This window comes from Haliotis cracherodii, unplaced genomic scaffold (assembly GCF_022045235.1).
Source record: "Haliotis cracherodii isolate W230 unplaced genomic scaffold, xgHalCrac1.p SCAF_3, whole genome shotgun sequence".
NCBI classification, from domain to species: Eukaryota; Metazoa; Mollusca; class Gastropoda; order Lepetellida; family Haliotidae; genus Haliotis; species Haliotis cracherodii.
This window is the reverse complement of record NW_027266286.1, coordinates 71,492,955-71,515,520: the sequence shown is the minus strand read 5'-3', so window position 1 is coordinate 71,515,520 and position 22,566 is coordinate 71,492,955. Positions and strand designations below refer to the sequence as shown.

Here is a 22,566-nt window from a genome sequence, read left to right as displayed (position 1 = left end):
CGTTTACTCACAAACTGATGACGTTTTGTGGTATCTTTGTATGGCGCTTTATTTGAACTAATTACAAGCAGTTGAAGAAGGGCGATGCCATGGGTGTGACTATGTCATATGGCGAGAAGCAAGTTTCTGGAAGGCGAAAGTTGCCATTCGGTGGCAATTTGTTAGAACGTATTCGATCGGGTCCCTTTGCAAACAGAAGAAATACGATTTCAGGAAGCACAGATGGTATAGGCCTACTTCTAAACCAGCTGATGTTTGGAATCTGCTTAGTCATGTCATTTCACAAAACCTAATGTATTACTAGTGCTGTAAAAATACACTTTAAAGTGATAGGGTCATCAGAATAACAATACCAGGATGTAATAAACATTTACAGAATCTATGTATTGTTACTTCAAAGCCCAGTGTTCAACTATGACACCAATGATTTTGCATCTTGAAAAAAATCATTGACATGATGCATAAAAATATTTTTTTATTTTTTTCCAGATATAAGTCCAGAGTTAGTCAGGAAGTATTTAGCAGAACACCCATTATTTCTGGAAAGTATTGTTAAGGAGCAAACCCCAAAGACAAAATTGCTCAGTGTTCAAGGTGACAGTCTTGGGAGGAAGAAAAGCAGGACCTTGGGTGGTATAAATTTACCCCTTTACATCCATTGTATAATGCTAGTTACAACTTAATTTGATCTGAAGAATCAGTTATCTATAAGAAACATGTCAACTGAATATACTAAATTATGTACATGCATGTCCTATAACTTTCAAAATCACATTGAAAGTGTTTTATTGTTGTATCTGAAGCAGTCAACATAAGAGTCAAGTGCCAGTCAAGATTTAGAGATAGCCAAATTTACCTTTTATACACATAGATGACTTTTAGGGTTTAGAATGATGACAATCAATAAAATCAATAAAAATGACACATGTGTCCCTCTTGCAGCATATTTATGTACTATGACAGTTTGAGTTGCACAATTTATTACAGCCATTAATTAACTGCATCTATATTAAATCTGTAATAATATCTGTTATCAAAATCTGAATTTATCTATTTTCCATGAATACTTCTAAAGAGTTCTAAGATGAGTGTGTGATGGAGAAAACAACATGTATTTTACATTGACCTGTATAAAAGACTTGCAGCTGTGCAAAGCCTTTATTAATGGTAAATGCCAGAAATACATATGCTTCTAGATTTCACATGTCTTCAGTTTTTCAGTATAATTTGTTTCAGTTCAAAAGTAGTCTGTCATGACATGTAATATAGTTAGTATTCATGAATGTTCCTGATCTCTGTAAATCTTGTTTCTCAGCTCAAGAGGCTTCACACACGTTTTTTGCACTAAAGACAAAGGTATGTTTCATTTAATAAGCTTGGGCCATCACAAACAGATAATTTGAACATCAATCACTGCCTCCCTTTTCTTAATCACACACAAACCCTTGGTCATCAGATTGACCTCTCAGTGGTCAAAGAAATAATTTAGTAATGAACTTGCATAAAGGGGCATTCACACAGTACAACTAGTAAGTACAACTTGTTGTATGCAATTACTGGTACGAATCTGCCATTTTAAGGGTCTTGCTATATGTTATCATTATAAGGACAAGGCGACTAAACACGTTAGTTTCTATCGCTGAATATACATCTTTTGTTAAAAAACATATATTGTTTTTTTAATAATGTCTAAAGTTCAAGTCTTTTTATCCCCCTGGCATATGATGCGGAGGGATATAGCGATCAGCCAGTCTGTCTGTCCGTCCGTCTGTAATCATTTCCTTTTACGGGGCAGAATTCGAAAACCATTCAGTGTATTTGACTGAAACTTGGCAAATCTATCAGGCACATACTGAAGTGGTGCCTTTTGATATTTCTTTTTTAACGAATTTTTATTTTTTACAATTTTTATGGAAAGAAGTTGGACCTAGACTCCATTGGGGAACAGGTTCATTTCCGAGCCAGAATTCGAAAAACCATTCAGTGGGTAAACAATGTATGCTTCTTAAAGAACATTCAACTGTTGACTCATTATATACAGAATTGCACATTTACTAGTGGTTACTTTACAGACAGCTGCTGGGGGGATATGTCATCTTTCTGATTACTCTTGTTTATGGTAGTGATTGGACTGTAATGTATGTTTACCTTGAATGCACAAAGTAATATTTTGTTGAACATGGCAGTACACTGGGCTGTGCCTGAAGTCACAGACACAGCTGTGTCTGTCGGAAGGGAGGAAGAAGGATGTGAGCGAGATTCTGGATGAAGCTGCCTGTATCCTAGCTAAAGGTGACAATACATGTTTTTTGTCATGACGTTTGTGTGGTGCACAGCAGCCAGCACTATGCAAGGTTACAATGACCAAACTTAGACAGTAAGGGTGGCTGAAACATTCTGAGCCTAACTATGAAGAATGGGTAGTAAACACAACAGTTTGCATTTGTTAACTACAATATTCCCATGCTTACAGGCTGCATTTGAACCAAATGGACAACCAGGCAGCATATTTCTGCAGGCACCAAAGTGGCTTGGTATTCTCTGTTGATCAAAATGGACAGAATGCTCCCATGCCGTCATCAATGGTTAGGTCTACTTTCACCTACAGTGCAGTTAGTCCCTTTGCCTACAGAAATGGTGATGTGTGATATTTTGCATACCATTATATAAATACATCACTTTGTTGGTAAATGGATAAGCCCAACCAAAGCCTGGCCCTGTGTATACAGTGCTAGTAATGTTAAGTAGGACACAGCTAATATTAAGATATTAATGAATGCAGTTGATCAAAAAGAAATTGTTTATTTTTGTAGTTTGTCAAAAAGACTTTTATTTTAAAGAATTTAGCCATGATTTTACAATTCCCCTACATATCCACATGGCTAGGGATTTCAGGGTTTTATATCACACTAGGTATTTCAGCAAGTCATGGCATAAAGAGTTGATAGAAAAGGAAAATAAGGTAGGCTGGCATTTCCTTGATAATAGTATACAAATTGACAGTGATTTCATTTGATACATTTGATCTCACAACAGACCATTTTTGGGTCAGACGTTTTCGCTTCCTCTGAAAATGATTTTTCAATTCTACAATAGTATTCTATTTTGCCAGTCATAGCACATACATTTAAACGAGTGTCTGTACATTTATACAGATATATATATAAAAAGCGGGATGTAAGTTAACTTGATACTGGTCTTTGCAGTGGAATCAAACCAATATTTTAAAAAACCAAAACAACACATTCAGCTTGTCACAAGAAAAGAATAAATGTTCAAGCATTTCAATTTTGCAAAATGTGCAAAAATGATCATCGTTTATTCCAGCTTTAAATAAAAAGTTGCTAAAATTCCATGTGAAATTTTGAATTGGAAATTCCTCAACTTACTGTCTGTTGTATAAAATTGATCGAATCTGAAACACTTTGTTTAATATTCATGTGATACAGGTAAACCTAATTCGACTTCCCATTTGCTGCTTGGGTCATAAAGCGAACACTGAATATCTTGACTTACTTTGTGTCATTAAGTAGTATAAAATATACAAATTATAGGAATATGAGGATTATAAGAGAAACTACAGTGTCTTCAAAGAAGACTACCATGGTTGTTGTAGTAGCACAAAAGGTCACTGATAGAAATATCAACACACAGAATAATTATTTTGCACACAAGGAGTAACTGACCTTCTTTTATTCAAGATAACTTTAAAGGAAAAAGTGTCAAGTCAATTATTTTCTGGAGATGTGATTTTAACTACTTTTAAGGTATATTAGAGTTAAATTTTGTGTATCACCACATTCATTTGCAATGGCTGATCCTATGAGTGTAAAGACAGACTTTGAGGCAGCTAAACTGCTTAGGCAACAACGTGAAAATATCAATGCTAAACGAGGACAAGTCACTAAAGGTGTGATGTTCCACCAGGACAATGCATCTGTGCACAGGTCTGTTGTTGGCATTTGACTTGTACTCCTTGAACATCTGCATATTTACCAGCTGTGGCACTGTCAGGTTTCTGCCTCCTCCCAAACTTGAAGAGAGAATTGTGTCACAAGCATAATGCAAATGATGATGAAGTCATTTCTGTTGTGGAGGACTTGTTACATCACTATGAGGAAGCCTTTAACACCAGTGGGATCCAGGCATTCCAGCATTGTTGGTAGATGTGCGTGGACATTGGAGGGGATTATGTTGAATAACAATTGAAAACCAACTCTATCAACACATTTCATCATAGTTAGGCTCAGAACTTTTTAGCCACCCCTCTACATCGTATTTATTTGTATTTTTAGTTTTTTTGAGAGGAGCTGTATTTCTACTCAACAGCAATAAAATTTGTTGCAAAGTTACCAACTTGAAAGGTTTAGTATTTCTCAAGTACTTGATTGATGTGAATTTCAGGATCAAGATATAATACTGAAAACCATTTGCAGAATGTTGCTACAACGAACTATGATATTGTAGAGACAGGATAACAAATATTATGATAATCAATTTTATCTTATTTGCAGCTACTGATTCAGATGACTTTGCCTTGTATCTCCCCAAGCATAATGAAACGGTAGGTTATTTACTCTAATGAAACAATATATCGCCAAATCATCTTTATCTTCATCATCCCAGTAATGCTTCTACATTATCACATACTTGAAAAACAAACTCAAGAGTGTCAAATTGCGATTCCTGAATTGGTCCTAAAAAAACTATGCTTGTTGTGTGATGGGACTCTTTGGATTGGGTGGTCAAATTCAGTTACTTAGTTGATGGTGTGGACATTGCTCTAATATCAGTCATTGGTTTGTCTGGTCCAGACACAATTATTTACAAGATGCCATCATATACTTGGTTTGTACAGGTGATGAAATCCTAGAAGTCATGGAATATTAGTTTGACTTTCCAAGGCCTGGAATAGTTTTGGAAAATAGAAAATAGTTATGAAGTTATGGGGAAAACAGTATTTTCAAAGCAGTACTTTTTTATGGCGATATATCAGTGACAGAAAAATAAGTAAAATTCAGTCATCATCCATTTTCCATGGCATTCTCAGTTAACACCTCCTAAAGTTTGTTATTTGTTTTGATTTTTATTCATGTAATATCATGGGGAAAACTGGCTTAATACCGTGGAAAAGTCGTAGACATTTGTCACTTTGTCAGGCTAATAGTGCATGAAGCCTGATATAGCTCAGTCCGTTGATAAGAAAGAAAAAAACTGGAAATCTTTACTTGGCCTTAAATATTGGCCTCTAAGTAAGTCCAGATAAATCCCTGGTAAGTGTGGTTTGTTAATAAAAAATGATTCTGGTTAAAAAGTGATAACTGACAACCATATATATACACACATCTATTTTGCAGGAGCTTGAGCACTACCATAATGGCACTAAGTAAGTAACATCTTGGTAACTTACCATCAGGTTGACAACACTGAACAATATACTCTATACATCATTGGGATTTAATAGAAATTAATTTCACATAATAAAAAGATGTGATTAAAAACAAGATTGTCTACAATATGTGTTTGTGTTTCTACATGCATATATTTGTGAATTTTGTTGTTTATAAATGACTACTGACAGATTCTGGTCAGTGGGTTCGTTCAGTCACTGGTTCGTCTGGTCCAGATTTGAACATTTACAGGCCACCATAATATAGTTACATTACCCTGATATTGCTGACTGTACATTAAACAGCCGTCACACACTCTCTATATTTTATGTATGACATAAGGGCTGGGACAGGTCCAAATTTACTACCCAGGTACCCATCCCCCTATTGCCTGACCATACCCGACCCTACCCGCGTACCCGCTGTAGGTCTCAACTGTCCGATTGGGAAATGTTTGACCGTAGCCCTGGCAAAAATTATTTACATTCGTGTATAAGACAATCAGGTTATGCATACACTGAAGTTTACTTAAGTTTCATCTTTATTTAAGCATATAAATGCCAGAAGGAATTGGTGCATAGTCAGAAAGAAATGCGAACATTAGTGACTTGTAGTGTTACCACTTAGAGTTCTAGATATTTTTTGTCATTAAACAATATGTGACTAACCACGGGTCCGGGTAGTCCAAATACCCGAGTTACCCCTCCCAGCCCTTTATGACATGTTTATTTACAGGAAGCCGTATGGGCCAGTAGGCAAAGGCATGACTGTTGCAGCTCTTGCTGCAATGGAGAAGACTATCCAACTGGTTGAAAACCTACCTCAGGTGGGATATCATTGATACTGACATCAGGGATTTAGCTAGGATTTCAAACCAAGTGCCTTTGGCAGACAAATTGGCGAAAAAGTTATTTTTTAAAATCTTATTTTCTGAAACTCAAGGGTGTTGTAACATTGCATTCAATGATGTTAAACTAAATAAGAAAGCATTTACCATTAATGGTCTTGTTTTTAGTATCTACAAAGCGATAACATTAGTTGAATATTATGAGTTGGGAAATATTTATTTCCAATTAATGAATGTTTACCAATATTTTTTGAAGACCTGGGGCCAAGTATTCATCAGCCTTTCAGCAGATCTTGATAAGTCCCTTGAGATGCTTAGTAGTACATGCAGCATTTCGGTGCTGATTCATGGGTGATATTTGTTCTATGATTCATGGGCAAAATAGGTTTAATGATTCATGGGTAATATCGGGTCTATGATTCATGGGCAATATCAGTTCTATTATTCATTGGTAATATAGGTTCTATGATTCATTGGTAATATCGGTTCTATGATTCATGGGCAATATAGATTCTATGATTAATAGGCAATATAGGTTCTATGATTCATGGGTAATATAGTTTCTATGATTCATGGGTAATATCGGTTCTATGATTCATGGGCAATATAGGTTCTATGATTCATGGGCAATATAGGTTCTATGATTCATTGGCAATATAGGTTCTATGATTAATAGGCAATATAGGTTCTATGATTCACGGGTAAAGTAGGTTGTATGATTCATGGGTAAAATGGGTTCTACGATTCATGGGTAATTTAGGTTCTGTGTGCCCTGTGCTTGTAAGAGTCCACTAAAATAAAGATAGAATACTGCATACAACTCTTAAAGCCATGTGGAGGATGTGGGAGTTTCATATAAACATACCAACTTATGTCTCTCGCAGTCGTCTTGAATGTATCGGATGAACACTGTCCTATTTGCATGTTTTGTACTGCAGGACACAAGGTTCCCTAAAGGCGTTGGTCGTGGAGCGACAAGTGTACACAGTGCCCTGTGTGTGCCCCTCGTCCTGCCTTCAAACGATCTCCTAGGTGAGATGTGCTGTTTGTTGTCCACACATATATACATGGCAAGAATTATGATTATATTCACATAGAAATGTGGCATGGAATTTGACAACTGCATTGCACAAGATTTCTATGAACCAGGGCCTACATGCTCAAAACGATCTTAGTGCTAAGATGATCATAACTCCCATACTTTAACATAGGCTTACAATAGTGGTAGCGCTAAGATCGCTTTGTGCAAGTGGGCTCTGGTTTGTAAAGGGAGGATTGTTTTAGCTTAAATTTTACTGAAGAGCTGCCATTTATATATTGAAGGCGTGCAGAAGACACAGAGTTGTGTCCTTGTGTGCGGCAGCATTCCTATTACTGTTGGTTCAAATACCAGATTTGCCCTGGTTTCTGAATTCTCGTTTGTCAGCTCCATATCAGTCAGTGACAAAAATGTTTGATACAGCATGTCCAGATGTGGTGTATCAATCAAAGTAAGAAAACCAGGCTGTATGATGAAGAAGGCAGCCTTAGAAATTAGATTTTCTTAAGACTAGTCCTATTTCACCTTATTTCCTCCAGTCCTCAGAATTTATAGCTAGTCCTGCTTGAACAAGACTGTTCACTATATTTACATTTTCTGCCAGTTTTATTCGGTTCCAATTTGTATCAAAATTGAAGCATCGAGAACTTGTTTAGAATTATACTTATGTAGCCCTGGAAAGCTATGTCAGTGGGGACTTCCATTGTTGGATGTTTGCTTGTCCTCAGCACAATTTAGTAGTCTCAGACCAGCGTGTATTTTGATGGTTGTGTAAATATGCACAGTTACACTCAAAAGCATTTAATTATATTGACGCAAGGGTTCCCAGATGCATATATTTTGCATCATTCAGTTCACTCAAAACTAGTCAGTTAAAAGGACTGAGGCATATCAGGCAATACACAGAGTATGCTACTTTTGTGCACAATGTGGTATATTTGACAAATGAATTTCAAAGATAGCACTGTAGTCTGGGGAGTCGAATAAATCTCCAATTACCTCATGCTTGTTACTAGGAGCTAACTTATGAGTGATGGTCACAATGTGATGCTGTCAATCATTGCTCATGCTGTCGACCTCTGGTTTGTGTCACCCAGATATGGTTATTTTCAAGTCTGACACTGATATAGCTGACACCAGTGCTCTAACCACAGGCTGCCGTACCGCCCCTATGAGAACAACAAATGATCATTTTCGACTGTCACCTGTAGCACAGTGGTGTAAAAAAACATTCACTTTGTTCAGTTTAGTTTCTTTCCTGTGCAGGTGTCATCGAACTGACCAAAGAAGGCTTAAAGGATTCATTTACTGATGAAGATCATCAGGTTGGTGGATGGTGTTCAGTTTAGTGTCAACGAGCATGTTGACGGGGAATTAGCTCTTGGGTGAATAAAGGACAAAATTGACATCACTGTCCCGGAACGCTTTATGCACAACATGTAAACAATAAACAACAATTGCACAACGAGCGGAATACCTGCTCTGACAACACAAAGACAGCGATGAGTGGACCTTCCAGCTCAGGCATACATGAGGTGAGTGGAGCTCCAGCTCACCTCAGGACGTTTCCTACGAGCGGCACATCCTGCTCGAGGTCATCCCTACACCAGCACTCGGAATACCAAGCTTGACTAACACCATGTAATGGTAACCCATATATAGTAATGAACAACAATGGACATGCAAAGAGACAATGACGTTGCTTTGGACATTGGACATATGGGCGTGATGAACTGACACAGTTCAGGGGATGACCAATTAGGGCAATAAATGCCATACTATAAAAAGCAGTAGTTAAAGGGAAGTGATATGGTAGTCCAGGCTGACTGACAGTCAAAATACAATGAAATGTTGGTGAGGATTAACAACGGGGATTAGTGTCTTATAAATAATGACAATTAAGTTATGGAGGCATATACATGTCATGGCTACAGGGTAACTAAGCCTTTGGAGTCAAATGTACTTCAGACAATGGTAGAATAGGTTTTCAACATCTAAGCTTGCTTTAAAAAGCAACTATGCTAGCTGTAATATTGCTGATTATTATGCCTCAAAGTGAGATTGACCAATCCGAGAGCAGAACTACTGACCCCACATGAGCCCGTATACAGTCAGTAAAAATCCAAGATGGTTGTTACTGACCTGGGCCACTTGCACAAAGCGCTTTGTGCAAGTGGGCCCAGATATGAGACCGTATACCGTCAGTAACAGCCATCTCAGATTTTTCAACACTCACCTCACATATTTCACATTTAAATTCTGGTACAAAATTTTTTTATTTGACACTGTTTTGTGTTTAAATATCATTAATTGTGATGAGTTACAAATGGCAACGTCAAAGAACATAGTATAGGATGACGTCACAAACAAGAAATGTGACGCTAATGACGTCACATAGCAATAGAATAGACAGCAGCCCGTCGTAAGGGGAAAGCGGCCTGCTATCAAGTTACTTTGGCCCGCATATTACCATATGGGCATTTTGATGAAAATTCCATCCATTTTAACTATAATGCTTTTAACGTTCTTATTTAGTGCATGATATATTCGATTGATAATGTTTATGTTTTTGCGTTAAAGCGTTGTATATCGGAAACATATGTACTGGTCCTGTCATTTACGCCATTGTAAGTGTCAAGTTTTCATTTTGACATGACATGTGCGACAATGATACCACATAGTGTAAACTTTTTGACATAATAAATTTGTTATGTGTCTTTACGTTATGTGTCTTTATATTAGGTTAGGAGAAAAATATTGGGCTCGGCTCACACCTCGCCCAATATTTTTCTGCTAATCTAATATGACACTGTATACCGCAGCTAAAGACACCATAACTAATAGTGCGGCGTTAAACAACATACAGTATCTGTCACATATCCTGTGGTGATCTATGTGTTGCAGCTGGCTAATGCCATGTTGAGCTGGTTGGTGGCCTCTCTACACCAGTGCAGGGTAAGTACAGGGTGCCTCTCGGGGGAACCATTGTATAGCCTCAGTGGATAGGATATATCAGAATACAATGTATCAGGAATGGTGAATATTTAGGCTCATGCTGCATACATTGCTTGTTTAAATAGTCTAGAACATTATTCCAAGGAATTACACATATACTTCATACATTGCTTGCAGAAAGTATGTTTGAAAAGATGATTCTAGGGAATTGCATTGCATTATGAAATAAGCAATGTTCACATGAAAGCTATGAACAAATAGAATGAACCTTCGGTCTGACTCAGCATGACCATAGGTTGGTATTGTTTTGAAATGACATGGCAGAGATAGAATTATTTCTAGAAATATATTTTCTTTCAACTGTACCACCATGGGGCACTCATAGCGTTGTGTAGAAGTGCCCTTTGGAATTTGGAACAATGCTTTTGATCAATCTTCAAACTATGTGAATATCGTTTCACCATGAGTTTGTTGAACCATTCTTTTCATTGAGATAAATACATGTGTAATATATTTTCACTAATTTCAGTTTCTAAATCCCCAGAATTGTTTTATGAATCATACTGTCCATGAGGCATGTTTATATGTTCATTTACCACATGTTTGAAAGGTGCATAAAGTACAATCATCACTGGCTTAATATAATATTTATACATGGCTAAAACTATGATTTTCCAAGTGTGTCCTTTAAGCACCAGTACCTTATTTAACTGTGCCATTACTATTTTAACTATCATTGGCGCTGTAATACAAGGAATTTCGAACCTTGTATGCATACATGGAAAACATATTTGTTTTCCTTTGAATCGCAATTAAAACATTTAAGTGAATCAAATAATGAATACATATCATATTGTAAAACAAAGTGATACATTTTGGTGTTGTCTCCAGCTTTCTCTGATGAACATGATATTATTTCAGATAAACAGAGTTTTGTTGACTCAGTCGAAGTTAAATGACTTCCTGCTAGACACAACCAAGTAGGTACCAAGAATTGTCATCTAACAAATTATTACGGTTTACCTGAAAAATAAAAAGAACTGACATGACCTAAGGTGTTTTTATCCATTGCCAGTTGATGTACAAAACCAGCAGACAAATAGCCTGAAATGAGAGAAAACATTTTTTGCGCTTTTAGCAATAATCCAGCAATATGGCGACATGAGAAACCAGACTTCACACATTGTACCCATGTGGGGAATAAAAACCCAGGCCTTCTGTGTGATGAGTGAACACTTTAAACACCAGGCTACCCCTTTGCTCCAGTTGGATGGAGGATGAAAACCACCATATTTACAATCTGACATGTCTCCTGAAAATCGTAAATTGTTGACAATTAAAAACATGACTGACTCACAGGTTGATGTTGGTGTTTTGTAGTGTATCAAAACATTACATCACCAGCTGACTACTAAACTCAATGTCCCCAAAGTTTAAACTAGGATGTTTTTTATTCACTAAAAGTAACTTAATTGGAAATTGGAATTGAAAAGAAAAATATTTCAACCACATGAATTGAGTATTTGGTCAGACAGTTGGTAAAAGAAACAATAATATAAAAGGCCCAAGTGTAACAAGTAATCTCTGTGGTGGCTCATAGTCCTGTGCATGACAAGCAGGCCATAAATGTGGTGAAGTGAGTGAGTGAGTTTGTTTTTACACAGCTTTTAGCAATATTCCACTAATATCACTGCAGGGGATACCCGAAATGGGCTTCACACATTGTACCCATGTCGGGAATCGAACCCGGGTCTTCGGCGTGACGAGTGAACGCTTTAACCACTAGGCTACCTGACCGCCCCAACCTAGTGTGTTTAAATCATGATGCATGGGTGCTGCCATGAAATTGGTGGTGATCAGTAACAATCTAATAGTCATATTCTGGACTACAAATATATTTGAAGTTTCCTTATGGGGTTCCAATCTGGAACCTTTGAAAGACTATGCCTATGTGAAAAGAAAAAAACCTTTTGGGATGAATGAAAATGTTGATGTCAAACTGTTATGCCAGGAATGGAATTATTTTATGTTATTTGTGGTTTTACTTTCAGAAATACATCAATGAATATTGTGACTGTAGCCATGGGGATGTTTATTCAGTTGTACACCCTGGTTGCCCGTTGATTTACTCCCTCACTTCCATGTTCAGATCATTGCTCATGCCGTCAATCACTGGTTTGCCATGTCAGGGTTATTTACAGGTTATACAGCTGGAATGTTGCTTATGGTATTAGTTGCAACATTCACACCTCCCTCCATGTTGCAGCTGTTCAGCTTGCTTTGGCGTGACGAGCTAACGCTTTAACCTCTAGGGTGCCCCACCGCCCCTGGTGAAGTCAAGTGGGTGGAGGGGTGACCGGGCCAAGCATACTTAGAGCTTCAAGGGCCTTGGTCTCATTGAAACACAGGTTGTAGAATATATGGTGTCGATTTATGCAAGTGGGATCCTGGTAGAATGAGATGATAATGTGAATCTACAACTCTACTAGAGGCTGACAGGCAGCTTGGGTTGTATGATCCCAAGGGAGTGAGTGAATATGGTGAAGGCTTGAACTACTAGGCTACCCCACTGCCCCAATGATCTCAAGGGAACTGAGAGTACAGTTTACATGAACATTGATCATTGATCATTTACCAGGGTAATGATAGTTATAATGTCACATGCCTTCAGTGTAATCCTCCGGAGTGATGTTGATTAATATGTGGCCCATCACCACCACCACCATCATCATCATCATCATCATCATCATCATCATCATCATCATCATAAATTATAATTATAATCTTTCTCAAATAATAATCATAATCATAATATCAAAACATTTTAGTGTGTTAGTGTGGTTTCATTACTTTTTTCTTTCAGGGTCCTGTTTGATGAAATGATCAGCATAGACACACTTGTACAGAATATCATGGTATGAGCAGCACTACTAGCCCTTTATATATCCCAGCAATACTATATGGATATGAAATAACATCTGCTATCACATAGGACAGTAATAAGGTGGTACAGACCAAACAGAGTGGAAACCTAATGCAATATTCATCACAAAAACATTTTTACTGGAATCTATCAAAGCACAGCAAGGGAGATAATCCCTGTGAACACTTGCACATTTGTCCTGAAAGGTCAAACTGCAAATAAACTCTTCATGGCATTATTGCAGGACTGTTAAGGGGTGATATTATTGATTATTTATGATTGAAAAAGAAAATGAGCCAAGATCATCAGTGGGTGTTATTACAGAATGTGTGTCTATTTTGTATAGGAGTAAGATGTATGTTTTAGTTTTGCTCCTGTATTATGGACATGCTATATTACCTGATAATCATGTGATTACCAGTATCACACCAAGGACCTGGTGCAGGCAGACCGATCGGCTCTGTTTCTGGTTGACGAGGAGAAGAACGAGCTGTTTGCTAATTACTTTGATGAGGGTGTAACGGAAGATGGCAAGCCAGTCTTCACCAAGAAACGTCAGATAAGGTACATAGACCATGACAGAGTTCTGAAGAAAGGCATAGAGAAATGTAGTGTAGAAGACTGTCTCACTATGTACACCAGTGGACATTATAATGTTATGATCAATATTTCATGTGCCTAATATCCCTACATGTCTTTTTACTGTCTACAAACCCTTAAAGTTGCCCCAGGCAACGAATATCAAAAATAGAAACTAACTGTCCACTAGTCCTTATAATAATAATTTATAGCAAACCCTTAAAAATGGCAAATTTCTACTAGTCCTTATGATACCTTAACCTTCGGACAGTTTGGCCAGGACTATAGGACTAGTGCCAATTTCAAATGACGAATATTTCTGTCATTTTTAAGCACTATTAAGAAATGATTTTTTTTTTGCTTCTGTGTTGGATTCCAACCTTTTTGAAGCGCCATGCTATTCATATTTGGCCTGCCTCATCATACTTTGAGTCGAATGGGGCATGGCCTAAACACTCATGTGGTACAGAATCAAGTTTACTTTAAACTTACTTTGTAGACTACTAAAGAAAAGATAAACATCATATTTTCTCCCTCCCTTTCATGAAAACAGGAAATAATTAACTTTTTTAACAGGCCTAATAATATGTCTTGTAGATTTCCAAGTGACAGGGGTATTGCAGGATATGTTGCTAAAACAGGAGAGGCACTCAACATCCCTGATGCCTATGAAGATCCAAGATTTAACAGGTTTGGACACAATAGCTCCTGTAGTATGGTCAACACAATTAGTTCTTTTAGCACACATAGGGCTGTAATGAAAGATTATGTTGATTTTAAGGCACACACTACATCGTAACACAATTTATTTTATTCTATATTGTAATGCAACACAAATTTCTTAAACCAGCAGAGTACACTTTTTCTCTTGAAAACAAAGGAATGACACTCCATATTATTACCATCATTGCCTTAGTTCTATTTCTATATTATTATTTTGTCATAAATGAAATCAAATCAAGGGATGTTTGTTAAATGCTAGCCTTCTCCACAAGTGGCGGAGCCTCAATAGACATGGGCCTGCTATACTGAATATTTCTTTTCCAAATTCAAAATACTTTTACCCACCGGCACCAGCGTGACTTAAGTAATTTTATAAATTTGGTGTCCAGGTACAAGTATATTACAATAACAACAAAACTCTATTCAGTAAATAAAAGAACAGCCACAATCAGAATGTTTGTTGACTTGACGTCTCTAACAAATTCTGCTTCCTGGTAATGACTGGGAATTCTGTGACCAGGTAATCACACAGTTTAAATTCTACATCCCTGTCTGACGCTGTCTGAAATGGTGTTAGGAATAACTTAAAAATCATAATCGATCATCAAATCAAAGCCAGACCTGTCTCATATGTTGCTAAACTCCTCGTATCCTTGTCGTAAGAAGTGGAGGAATGGATTGGTGGTCAGCTTTGGTGACTTAGTTAATTGCATGTCACCATACCCTGATGACGTGGAACAATGCTCAACTACTGGCTTGTTTGGCCCAGACACGCTTCCGTTAGGCCACTGGAATATTGCTGATTTTTATTTTTTCCGACACTTGTGTAAACTGATGCACTATGTTCCAGGGACGTGGACAAGCAGACTGGCTACACCACCAAAAACATTCTATGTATGCCCATCATCAGCAAGGGGAAGGTGATCGGGGTGGTACAGATGGTCAACTCTCTCAATGATGACCACTTTACTAAAGCAGGTACAGTGCTGGTCACATGGTCACAGGTATTTTTAATAATAGAAGCATTAATATGGTGCTATGCTTGCTGTTCAAGGATTCAAGGATAAGTTTGAAGCTGTCAAGGTGCAAGTATTCACATCAGTATTGTATTCCTGCTGTGCAATAGTTAGATAATAATTTCAATGCCAGAATTAACATTTAGTGCAAATAATCCAATCAGCATAAAGCAAAAACTATTATGACTCCAAATATTTTCACATCATTTATGCCCCATGAGTAATATTTCTTATCCAATGGGTTTGATTTGTTTTGTTTTTTCTTGCAGATGAGGAGGCCTTCAAAATGTTTGCAGTGTACTGTGCACTGGCCCTGCACTACTCCAAGGTGAGGCACTGCCTGGGCATAATGCAGACACTGGCCTGTCCTTTTTTATGCCAGCTGGCCATGTGTTGTTTTTCTTCAATAGCAGTATTCAAAATTAGTGTTAAAATAGTGTCCCAGGCTCCTTTAGGTTTACTGTATGTCTTATTATATAAATCTAGGAACCCTCTGAAGTATAAATGTTAGACATTAGTATTGGGTTGTGACAAGGAATTGTTTACTTTCACACTTACTTCCAAACACTGAATGAGGTGTAACGTTTAAATTATATGTAAATGCCAGCACCTTAAGTGTGTGCAGTAATAATGCCGAATATAACCTATTGTGTTAAGTGAGTGAGTATGTTTTTATGCAATATTCCACCGATATCATGGCGGGGGACACCAGAAATGGGCTTCACACATTGTACCCATGTCGGGAATCGAACCCAGGTCTTCGGCGTGACGAGCAAACGCTTTAACCACTAGGCTACCCGACCGCCCCAACCTAGTGTGTTTAAATCATGATGCATGGGTGCTGCCGTGAAATTGGTGGTGATCAGTAACAATCTAATAGTCATATTCTGGACTACAAATATATTTGAAGTTTCCTTATGGGGTTCCAATCTGGAACCTTTGAAAGACTATGCCTATGTGAAAAGAAAAAAACCTTTTGGGATGAATGAAAATGTTGATGTCAAACTGTTATGCCAGGAATGGAATTATTTTATGTTATTTGTGGTTTTACTTTCAGAAATACAACAATGAATATTGTGACTGTAGCCATGGGGATGTTTATTCAGTTGTACACCCTGGTTGCCCGTTGATTTACTCCCTCACTTCCATGTTCAGATCATTGCTCATGCCGTCAATCACTGGTTTGCCATGTCAGGGTTATTTACAGGTTATACAGCTGGAATGTTGCTTATGGTATTAGTTGCAACATTCACACCTCCCTCCATGTTGCAGCTGTTCAGCTTGCTGAGGCAACAGCAGGACCAGTACAAGGTGGCCATGGATGTACTGGAGTTTCATTTTGTGGCTCATGACGAGGAAGTGGTTGAGCTGGCTGACAATCCTTATCCAGCAGCTGAGGAGGTTCCAGCTGTATTGAGCAAGTAAGATCTGTGTCATCTTCATCTTAATTGCTTTTGTAATATCATACCTGCTTGTTGAGTAGGTAATAGGCTGATTCTTATGTCTTGCCAGTTCATCTCCATAACATCTTAAACAATTTCTAAAGATAAAAACTGGTACGGTAATGCACTCGGAGCCAGGGAGATTGACTTCATAGTAACTGAGCTGAGATTGGGATCATGTGTTCACAGTTCATACTTTGACGTAGTGGATCACTGCTACTGCTACCAAACATTGTTTGCCTTGTTCAGACTTGAATAACACACATGATATATAGCTATAGTATTTCTGACTAAGGCATGAAACGGTCACACATAGCTTAGCTGAGATTTTGAAAGCCTTTGTCTTGTAACAGGTGCAGCATATACATTACTAAAAAAAGAGGATAGTATTTTTTCACGGTTTTCTTTTCAGATATGAATTTTTTGCAGATGATTTTGAGAAACAGTTGCCAAAATTGTTTCTACACATGATTGATGATCTGTTTGGGCAAAATATGTAAGTATCATTACACACTCTGTACCCACCAACTAAATACTAACAACACAGCGTGAAGGAAAGTCATGTGACTCTGACTTTCTCTGTTCTGTGGGCATATTTCACAAACTTTAATCCCATGTGAATCTCAAGTTGTAGCAATGTCAGTGTTTTACCAATATGTTCTCAGAGAGGGATATTTGGTCCCAAATGTGCAGCAAATGTTGGTCAAATTCTTAAATTTGACTTGAAATATTCCTAATTGAATTTATTATAACCATGCATGACCATGTAACACATGAACGTTGAAAAAAGAATCCCATTTTTTAACAAAATTCTAATTTTATCTGTGACAGGCCATGTATGTATGGGTTGGATTATCTGCTTGTCCTTAAGTGTGTTGCTAAAACAAATAGCTTGGTGGGCCAGCCAATACTGGGCTGGCTAAAAAGATTGATACGGTAATCAGAAATATCGTCGATGGAAAGAAATTTTAACGAATATGGATATGAAACTGTTGTCATCAATAATAACTCACATAAACTATTGTGATGAAATAAATTTTAGTTTTACAGAAAGATTTGTCATTGTCAATAATGCCAATTGTCGAAGACGGAAAGCAACAGTTTTTGTTATATCTCAAATGTCTACAAAGTAATCCATGCATAAACGATCACTGCTCAACCAGTGGTGTGAAATTTGTTGATTTCTTTCAGAACTTTTTGGAATGTTTGCTAAAAGTTCCTTCTCCCATATTTATTGATAATTGATCGATATTTAGTCGGCGATTATCGATCTCTATGATCTATATCGATAGCCAGTCCTAGTTAATTGATATTTATATCTGGTAATCAACAGTGATACAAACAGTGCCAGGATGAATAGTGTATTTGTGAATATTTGTTGGCTGGTTTTAGGTGGCCATACTGGGCCAAATACAACAAACTGATCTTAGCATTATGACTATCTTGAGTCAGTGTGAATGTATGTGGCATACAATTTCTTTGTAGAACTGGGCCCCATGTCATTAGATGTTTTGTCTTAGATCTACTTCTATATGTTAGATACTTTCTTCATTAATTGAAATTTATCTAAAGAAACTTATGGTCAACTTTAACTTAAGAATTGACTTCAATATCTTTTGTGTTTATGGAGGTGTAAACTAGTGTGCACACTGTAGAAATACATGTCGTGCATTTTTTACATTTGTTACATTTATAACTCCATAAACACAAAAACATATTGAAGACGTTTCTTATAAATAAATATGTCAACAATAACAACTTCACAAACTGTTTATTTAAACACAAACATAACTGCAGACAAAAATACGAAATCAGTCACATTATTCAGCACAATAATGCAACACAAACCCCGCCCATTCCAGTATCAGCCAATAGGGAAAAAGCAGTGCGTTAGTAGGCATGGACTGAAAGAAATTTGGCAAGAGAAATGGGTTGGTTAGCCTATCAAATGCCACGAATCATTTGCAGTTTATTTATTCAGGTTTGACCAGGAGAAGCTGTGTTGGTATATTCTGATTGTGTAAGAATTACCGACCAGTTCTGTAAAAAAGCGGTCTGTTAGTAGGCATGGACTGAAAGAAATTTGGCAAGAAAAATGAGCTGGTTAGCCTATCAAATGCCACGAATCATTTGCAATTTATTTATTCAGGTTTGACCAGAAGAAGCTGTGTCAGTTTATTCTGACTGTGCGCAAGAATTACCGACCAGTTCTGTACCACAACTGGAGGCATGGATTCGAGGTGTCCCATGCGCTGTACTGTATGATCAAAACCAGCCCGGGCATCTTCTCCATCAAAGAGGTACTGCTACAGGAACCACACAACAGAAATTTGTGTTAAAATATTTAATTGGTGTGCAGGTGTGAACTATGCACACTGTAGTTAGTGAGTGAGTGAGTGAGTGAGTTTGGTTTTATGCCGCTTTTAGCAATATTCCAGCAATATCACGGCGGGGGACAGCAGAAATGGGCTTCACACATTGTACCCATGTCGGGATTCGAACCCGGGTCTTCGGCGTGACGAGCGGGCGCTTTAACCACTGGGCTACCCGACCGCCCCTATGCACACTGTATATGTGCTGAAGCATCACATAGTTCTGCAATGTTAATATGTTGGATTGGTTGAATTGGTCTATTTTAGTTGAATGAAACATGTCTGCTTGTTTTGGAAAAAAAACAGTTTGCGTGACTGCAAATATTTCAATGACTTTTATGTGACTCTCAGATGTTGTTAATTCGTGGAAATGTGTTAGTCAGCTGAATTTCAGAATTTTTTATTAACTCAGGCTATCATCTTTGTTATAAAATGCCTTGAAAATGTAATTTGAAGCCCTGAAAAGCCTTGAAAAAGCCTTGAATTTTAGTGCTCAATATCAGTGTGAACTCTGAGGTAAGAACAAACTAAAATGAGGATATTGCTCTGTGTTATAGTACCTAGATGTAATAACTGTTGCTGATAATGTCAACCACTGGTTTGCCTGGCCTGGTGTCGTTTTAAGTACCTAGATGTAAGAACTGTTGCTTATAATTTCAACCACTGGTTTGCCTGGCCTGGTGTCGTTTTAAGTACCTAGATGTAAGAACTGTTGCTGATAATGTGAACCACTGGTTTGTCTGGCCTGGTGTCGTTTTAAGTACCTAGATGGAAGAACTGTTGCTAATAATGTGAACCACTGGTTTGCCTGGCCTGGTGTCGTTTTAAGTACCTAGATGTAAGAACTATTGCTGATAATGTGAACCGCTGGTTTGTCTGGCCTGGTGTCGTTTTAAGTACCAAGATGTAAGAACTATTGCTGATAATGTGAACCACTGGTTTGTCTGGCCTGTTGTCGTAGTACCAAGATGGAAGAACTGTTGCTAATAATGTCAACCACTGGTTTAACTGGCCTGGTGTCGTTTTAAGTACCTAGATGTAAGAACTATTGCTGATAATGTCAACCACTGGTTTAACTGGTCTGGTGTCGTAGCACCAAGATGTAAGAACTATTGCTGATAATGTCAACCACTGGTTTAACTGGCCTGGTGTCGTTTTAAGTACCTAGATGTAAGAACTATTGCTGATAATGTCAACCACTGGTTTAACTGGTCTGGTGTCGTAGCACCAAGATGTAAGAACTATTGCTGATAATGTCAACCACTGGTTTAACTGGCCTGGTGTCGTTTTATGTACCAAGATGGAAGAACTGTTGCTAATAATGTCAACCACTGGTTTGTCTGGCCTGGTGTCGTAGTACAAAGATGGAAGAACTGTTGCTAATAATGTCAACCACTGGTTTGCCTGCAGCAGATGCACATAGCATATTAATTAGTGAGTGAGTGAGTGAGTGAGTGAGTATGGTTTTATGCCGTTTTTAGCAATATTCCAGCAATATCACAGTGGGGGGGGGGTCACCAGAAATGGGCTTCACACATTGTACCCATGTCAGGAATCGAACCCGGGTCTTCGGCATGACGAGCCAACGCTTTAACCACTAGGCTACCCGACAGCCCCTAATTTACCAGAATGATAGTTGGGCAATCTGGACTAGACATAGATTGTCTTACTTGATTTTGGAGACATTTTAGTCTATCTACTTGGAAACACACTTTTTTCCTGCTACCCAAATCTGACTTTGTGGCTCTCTTTAAGACAAAGATTGTGTTAGATGACCTTCAACAAAGGGAGGTTACGAGCAAGGACTGGTTGTCTAATGTGGCTTGTCAATGATGTGCTTGCGTTCTTACTCAAGGGCAAAAATAAATGATCAATGTATTGATAACTGAAAATTATTAATAATCAGATGCATATAGCATATTAATTTACCAGAGTGAGTGAGTATGGTTTTACGCCGTTTTTAGCAATATTCCAGCAATATCACGGGGGGGGGTCACCAGAAATGGGATGACCTTCAACAAAGGAAGGTTACGAGCAAGGACTGGTTGTCTAATGTGGCTTGTCAATGATGAGCTTGCTTTCTTACTCAAGGGCAAAAATAAGTGATCAATGTATTGATAACTGAAAATTATTAACAATCATATTGTATTAGATGAGAATGTGAATTGATCAATCTTCTACCTGTGTACATGGCCAATCGCTCGTCAAGACAGACCAGGCTCGGTGTATTGATGCCATTCAATGCATATTGGAGTCAAAGATGAACCTGCTATGGATCTCAAATGGACAATGAAAAGTACCTTATCTTCAAAAAAGAGAGAAGATTTGAGCTATGTTCCCTGAAAAATCACAGCGATAGACAAAAAGATGGCCATCATTCCTTTAGCCTTTGATTATAGTACTGTCCCCGTTGTATTCTGTAGGGAAAACAGATTTTAATAATTCTGCACACGATTCTTTAAACTTTTATACTTAGTTTTCGTGAATTTTGTAGTTTTGTACCAGTTAGACTTGTGGCAGGCCCTTTTATGATAAACTTATCCATGGCTAGAATAGCTTATTGAAATGATTCATAAGATCACCTGTGTAACATACAGACATGTACTTTCGGTAAGTAATAATACAAAAATCAACTTCACTTCAAAACCATACATATGTTTAAAACCAGCTTTCCACTCACATGTTCAAATTCTGCAGTGTACTTGACAAATTCTGCAGCAGATAAATGCATTTACTACAAGATGTGATTTTCTGCACTTAGTTAGCATTGCTGCAAAATATTCCACGACCACGGTATTGTGAAATATGCTGGGGATGACAGTAGGACGAGAACAAGACCTTGTGCACATATTCTTCCTGAGTGTCACACTTCCCAAGTCATGGATGATAGTAAATTTAGTTTTTACACTGCTTTTAGCAATACCTCAGCAAGGAGACATCAGATATGGCCTTCACATCTTACATGCCTGTGGGGAATCAAACCTGGACCCTCTGTAACTACTGGCTACCCCACTGCCCCATGGATGACGACTTCATGCTTAACCTATAACATATCTAGAATCATGATTTGTAGACCTAAATTCCACCTTCTTCATGTCAGGTAGGGGCGGTCGGGTAGCCTAGTGGTTAAAGCGTTCGCTCGTCACGCAGAAGACCCGGGTTCGTTTCCCGACATGGGTACAATGTGTGAAGCCCATTTCTGGTGTCCCCCACTGTGATATTGCTGGAATATTGCTAAAACCTCACTCACTCACTCACTCATGTCAGGTATATGATGTCT

At 37.9% G+C, this 22,566-nt stretch overlaps 1 protein-coding gene across 1 annotated transcript in view; it reads left to right on the top strand.

Annotated features, from left to right (window-relative positions):
* Positions 1–89: 89 nt before the first annotated feature.
* Positions 90–22,566, top strand: part of LOC139475842 (cAMP and cAMP-inhibited cGMP 3',5'-cyclic phosphodiesterase 10A-like) — a 32,088-nt gene continuing 9,611 nt past the window's right edge. The window contains exons 1-19 of the mRNA XM_071259045.1: positions 90–225; positions 490–633; positions 1,316–1,356; positions 2,187–2,292; positions 4,515–4,564; positions 5,358–5,386; positions 6,126–6,216; positions 7,176–7,269; positions 8,543–8,601; positions 10,181–10,231; positions 11,153–11,211; positions 13,095–13,146; positions 13,576–13,718; positions 14,331–14,423; positions 15,307–15,434; positions 15,742–15,800; positions 16,745–16,893; positions 17,327–17,410; positions 19,064–19,214. Of these exons, the coding sequence (XP_071115146.1) occupies positions 90–225; positions 490–633; positions 1,316–1,356; positions 2,187–2,292; positions 4,515–4,564; positions 5,358–5,386; positions 6,126–6,216; positions 7,176–7,269; positions 8,543–8,601; positions 10,181–10,231; positions 11,153–11,211; positions 13,095–13,146; positions 13,576–13,718; positions 14,331–14,423; positions 15,307–15,434; positions 15,742–15,800; positions 16,745–16,893; positions 17,327–17,410; positions 19,064–19,214 (1,719 nt within the window). The remainder of the gene's footprint in view (positions 226–489; positions 634–1,315; positions 1,357–2,186; positions 2,293–4,514; positions 4,565–5,357; positions 5,387–6,125; positions 6,217–7,175; positions 7,270–8,542; positions 8,602–10,180; positions 10,232–11,152; positions 11,212–13,094; positions 13,147–13,575; positions 13,719–14,330; positions 14,424–15,306; positions 15,435–15,741; positions 15,801–16,744; positions 16,894–17,326; positions 17,411–19,063; positions 19,215–22,566) is intronic.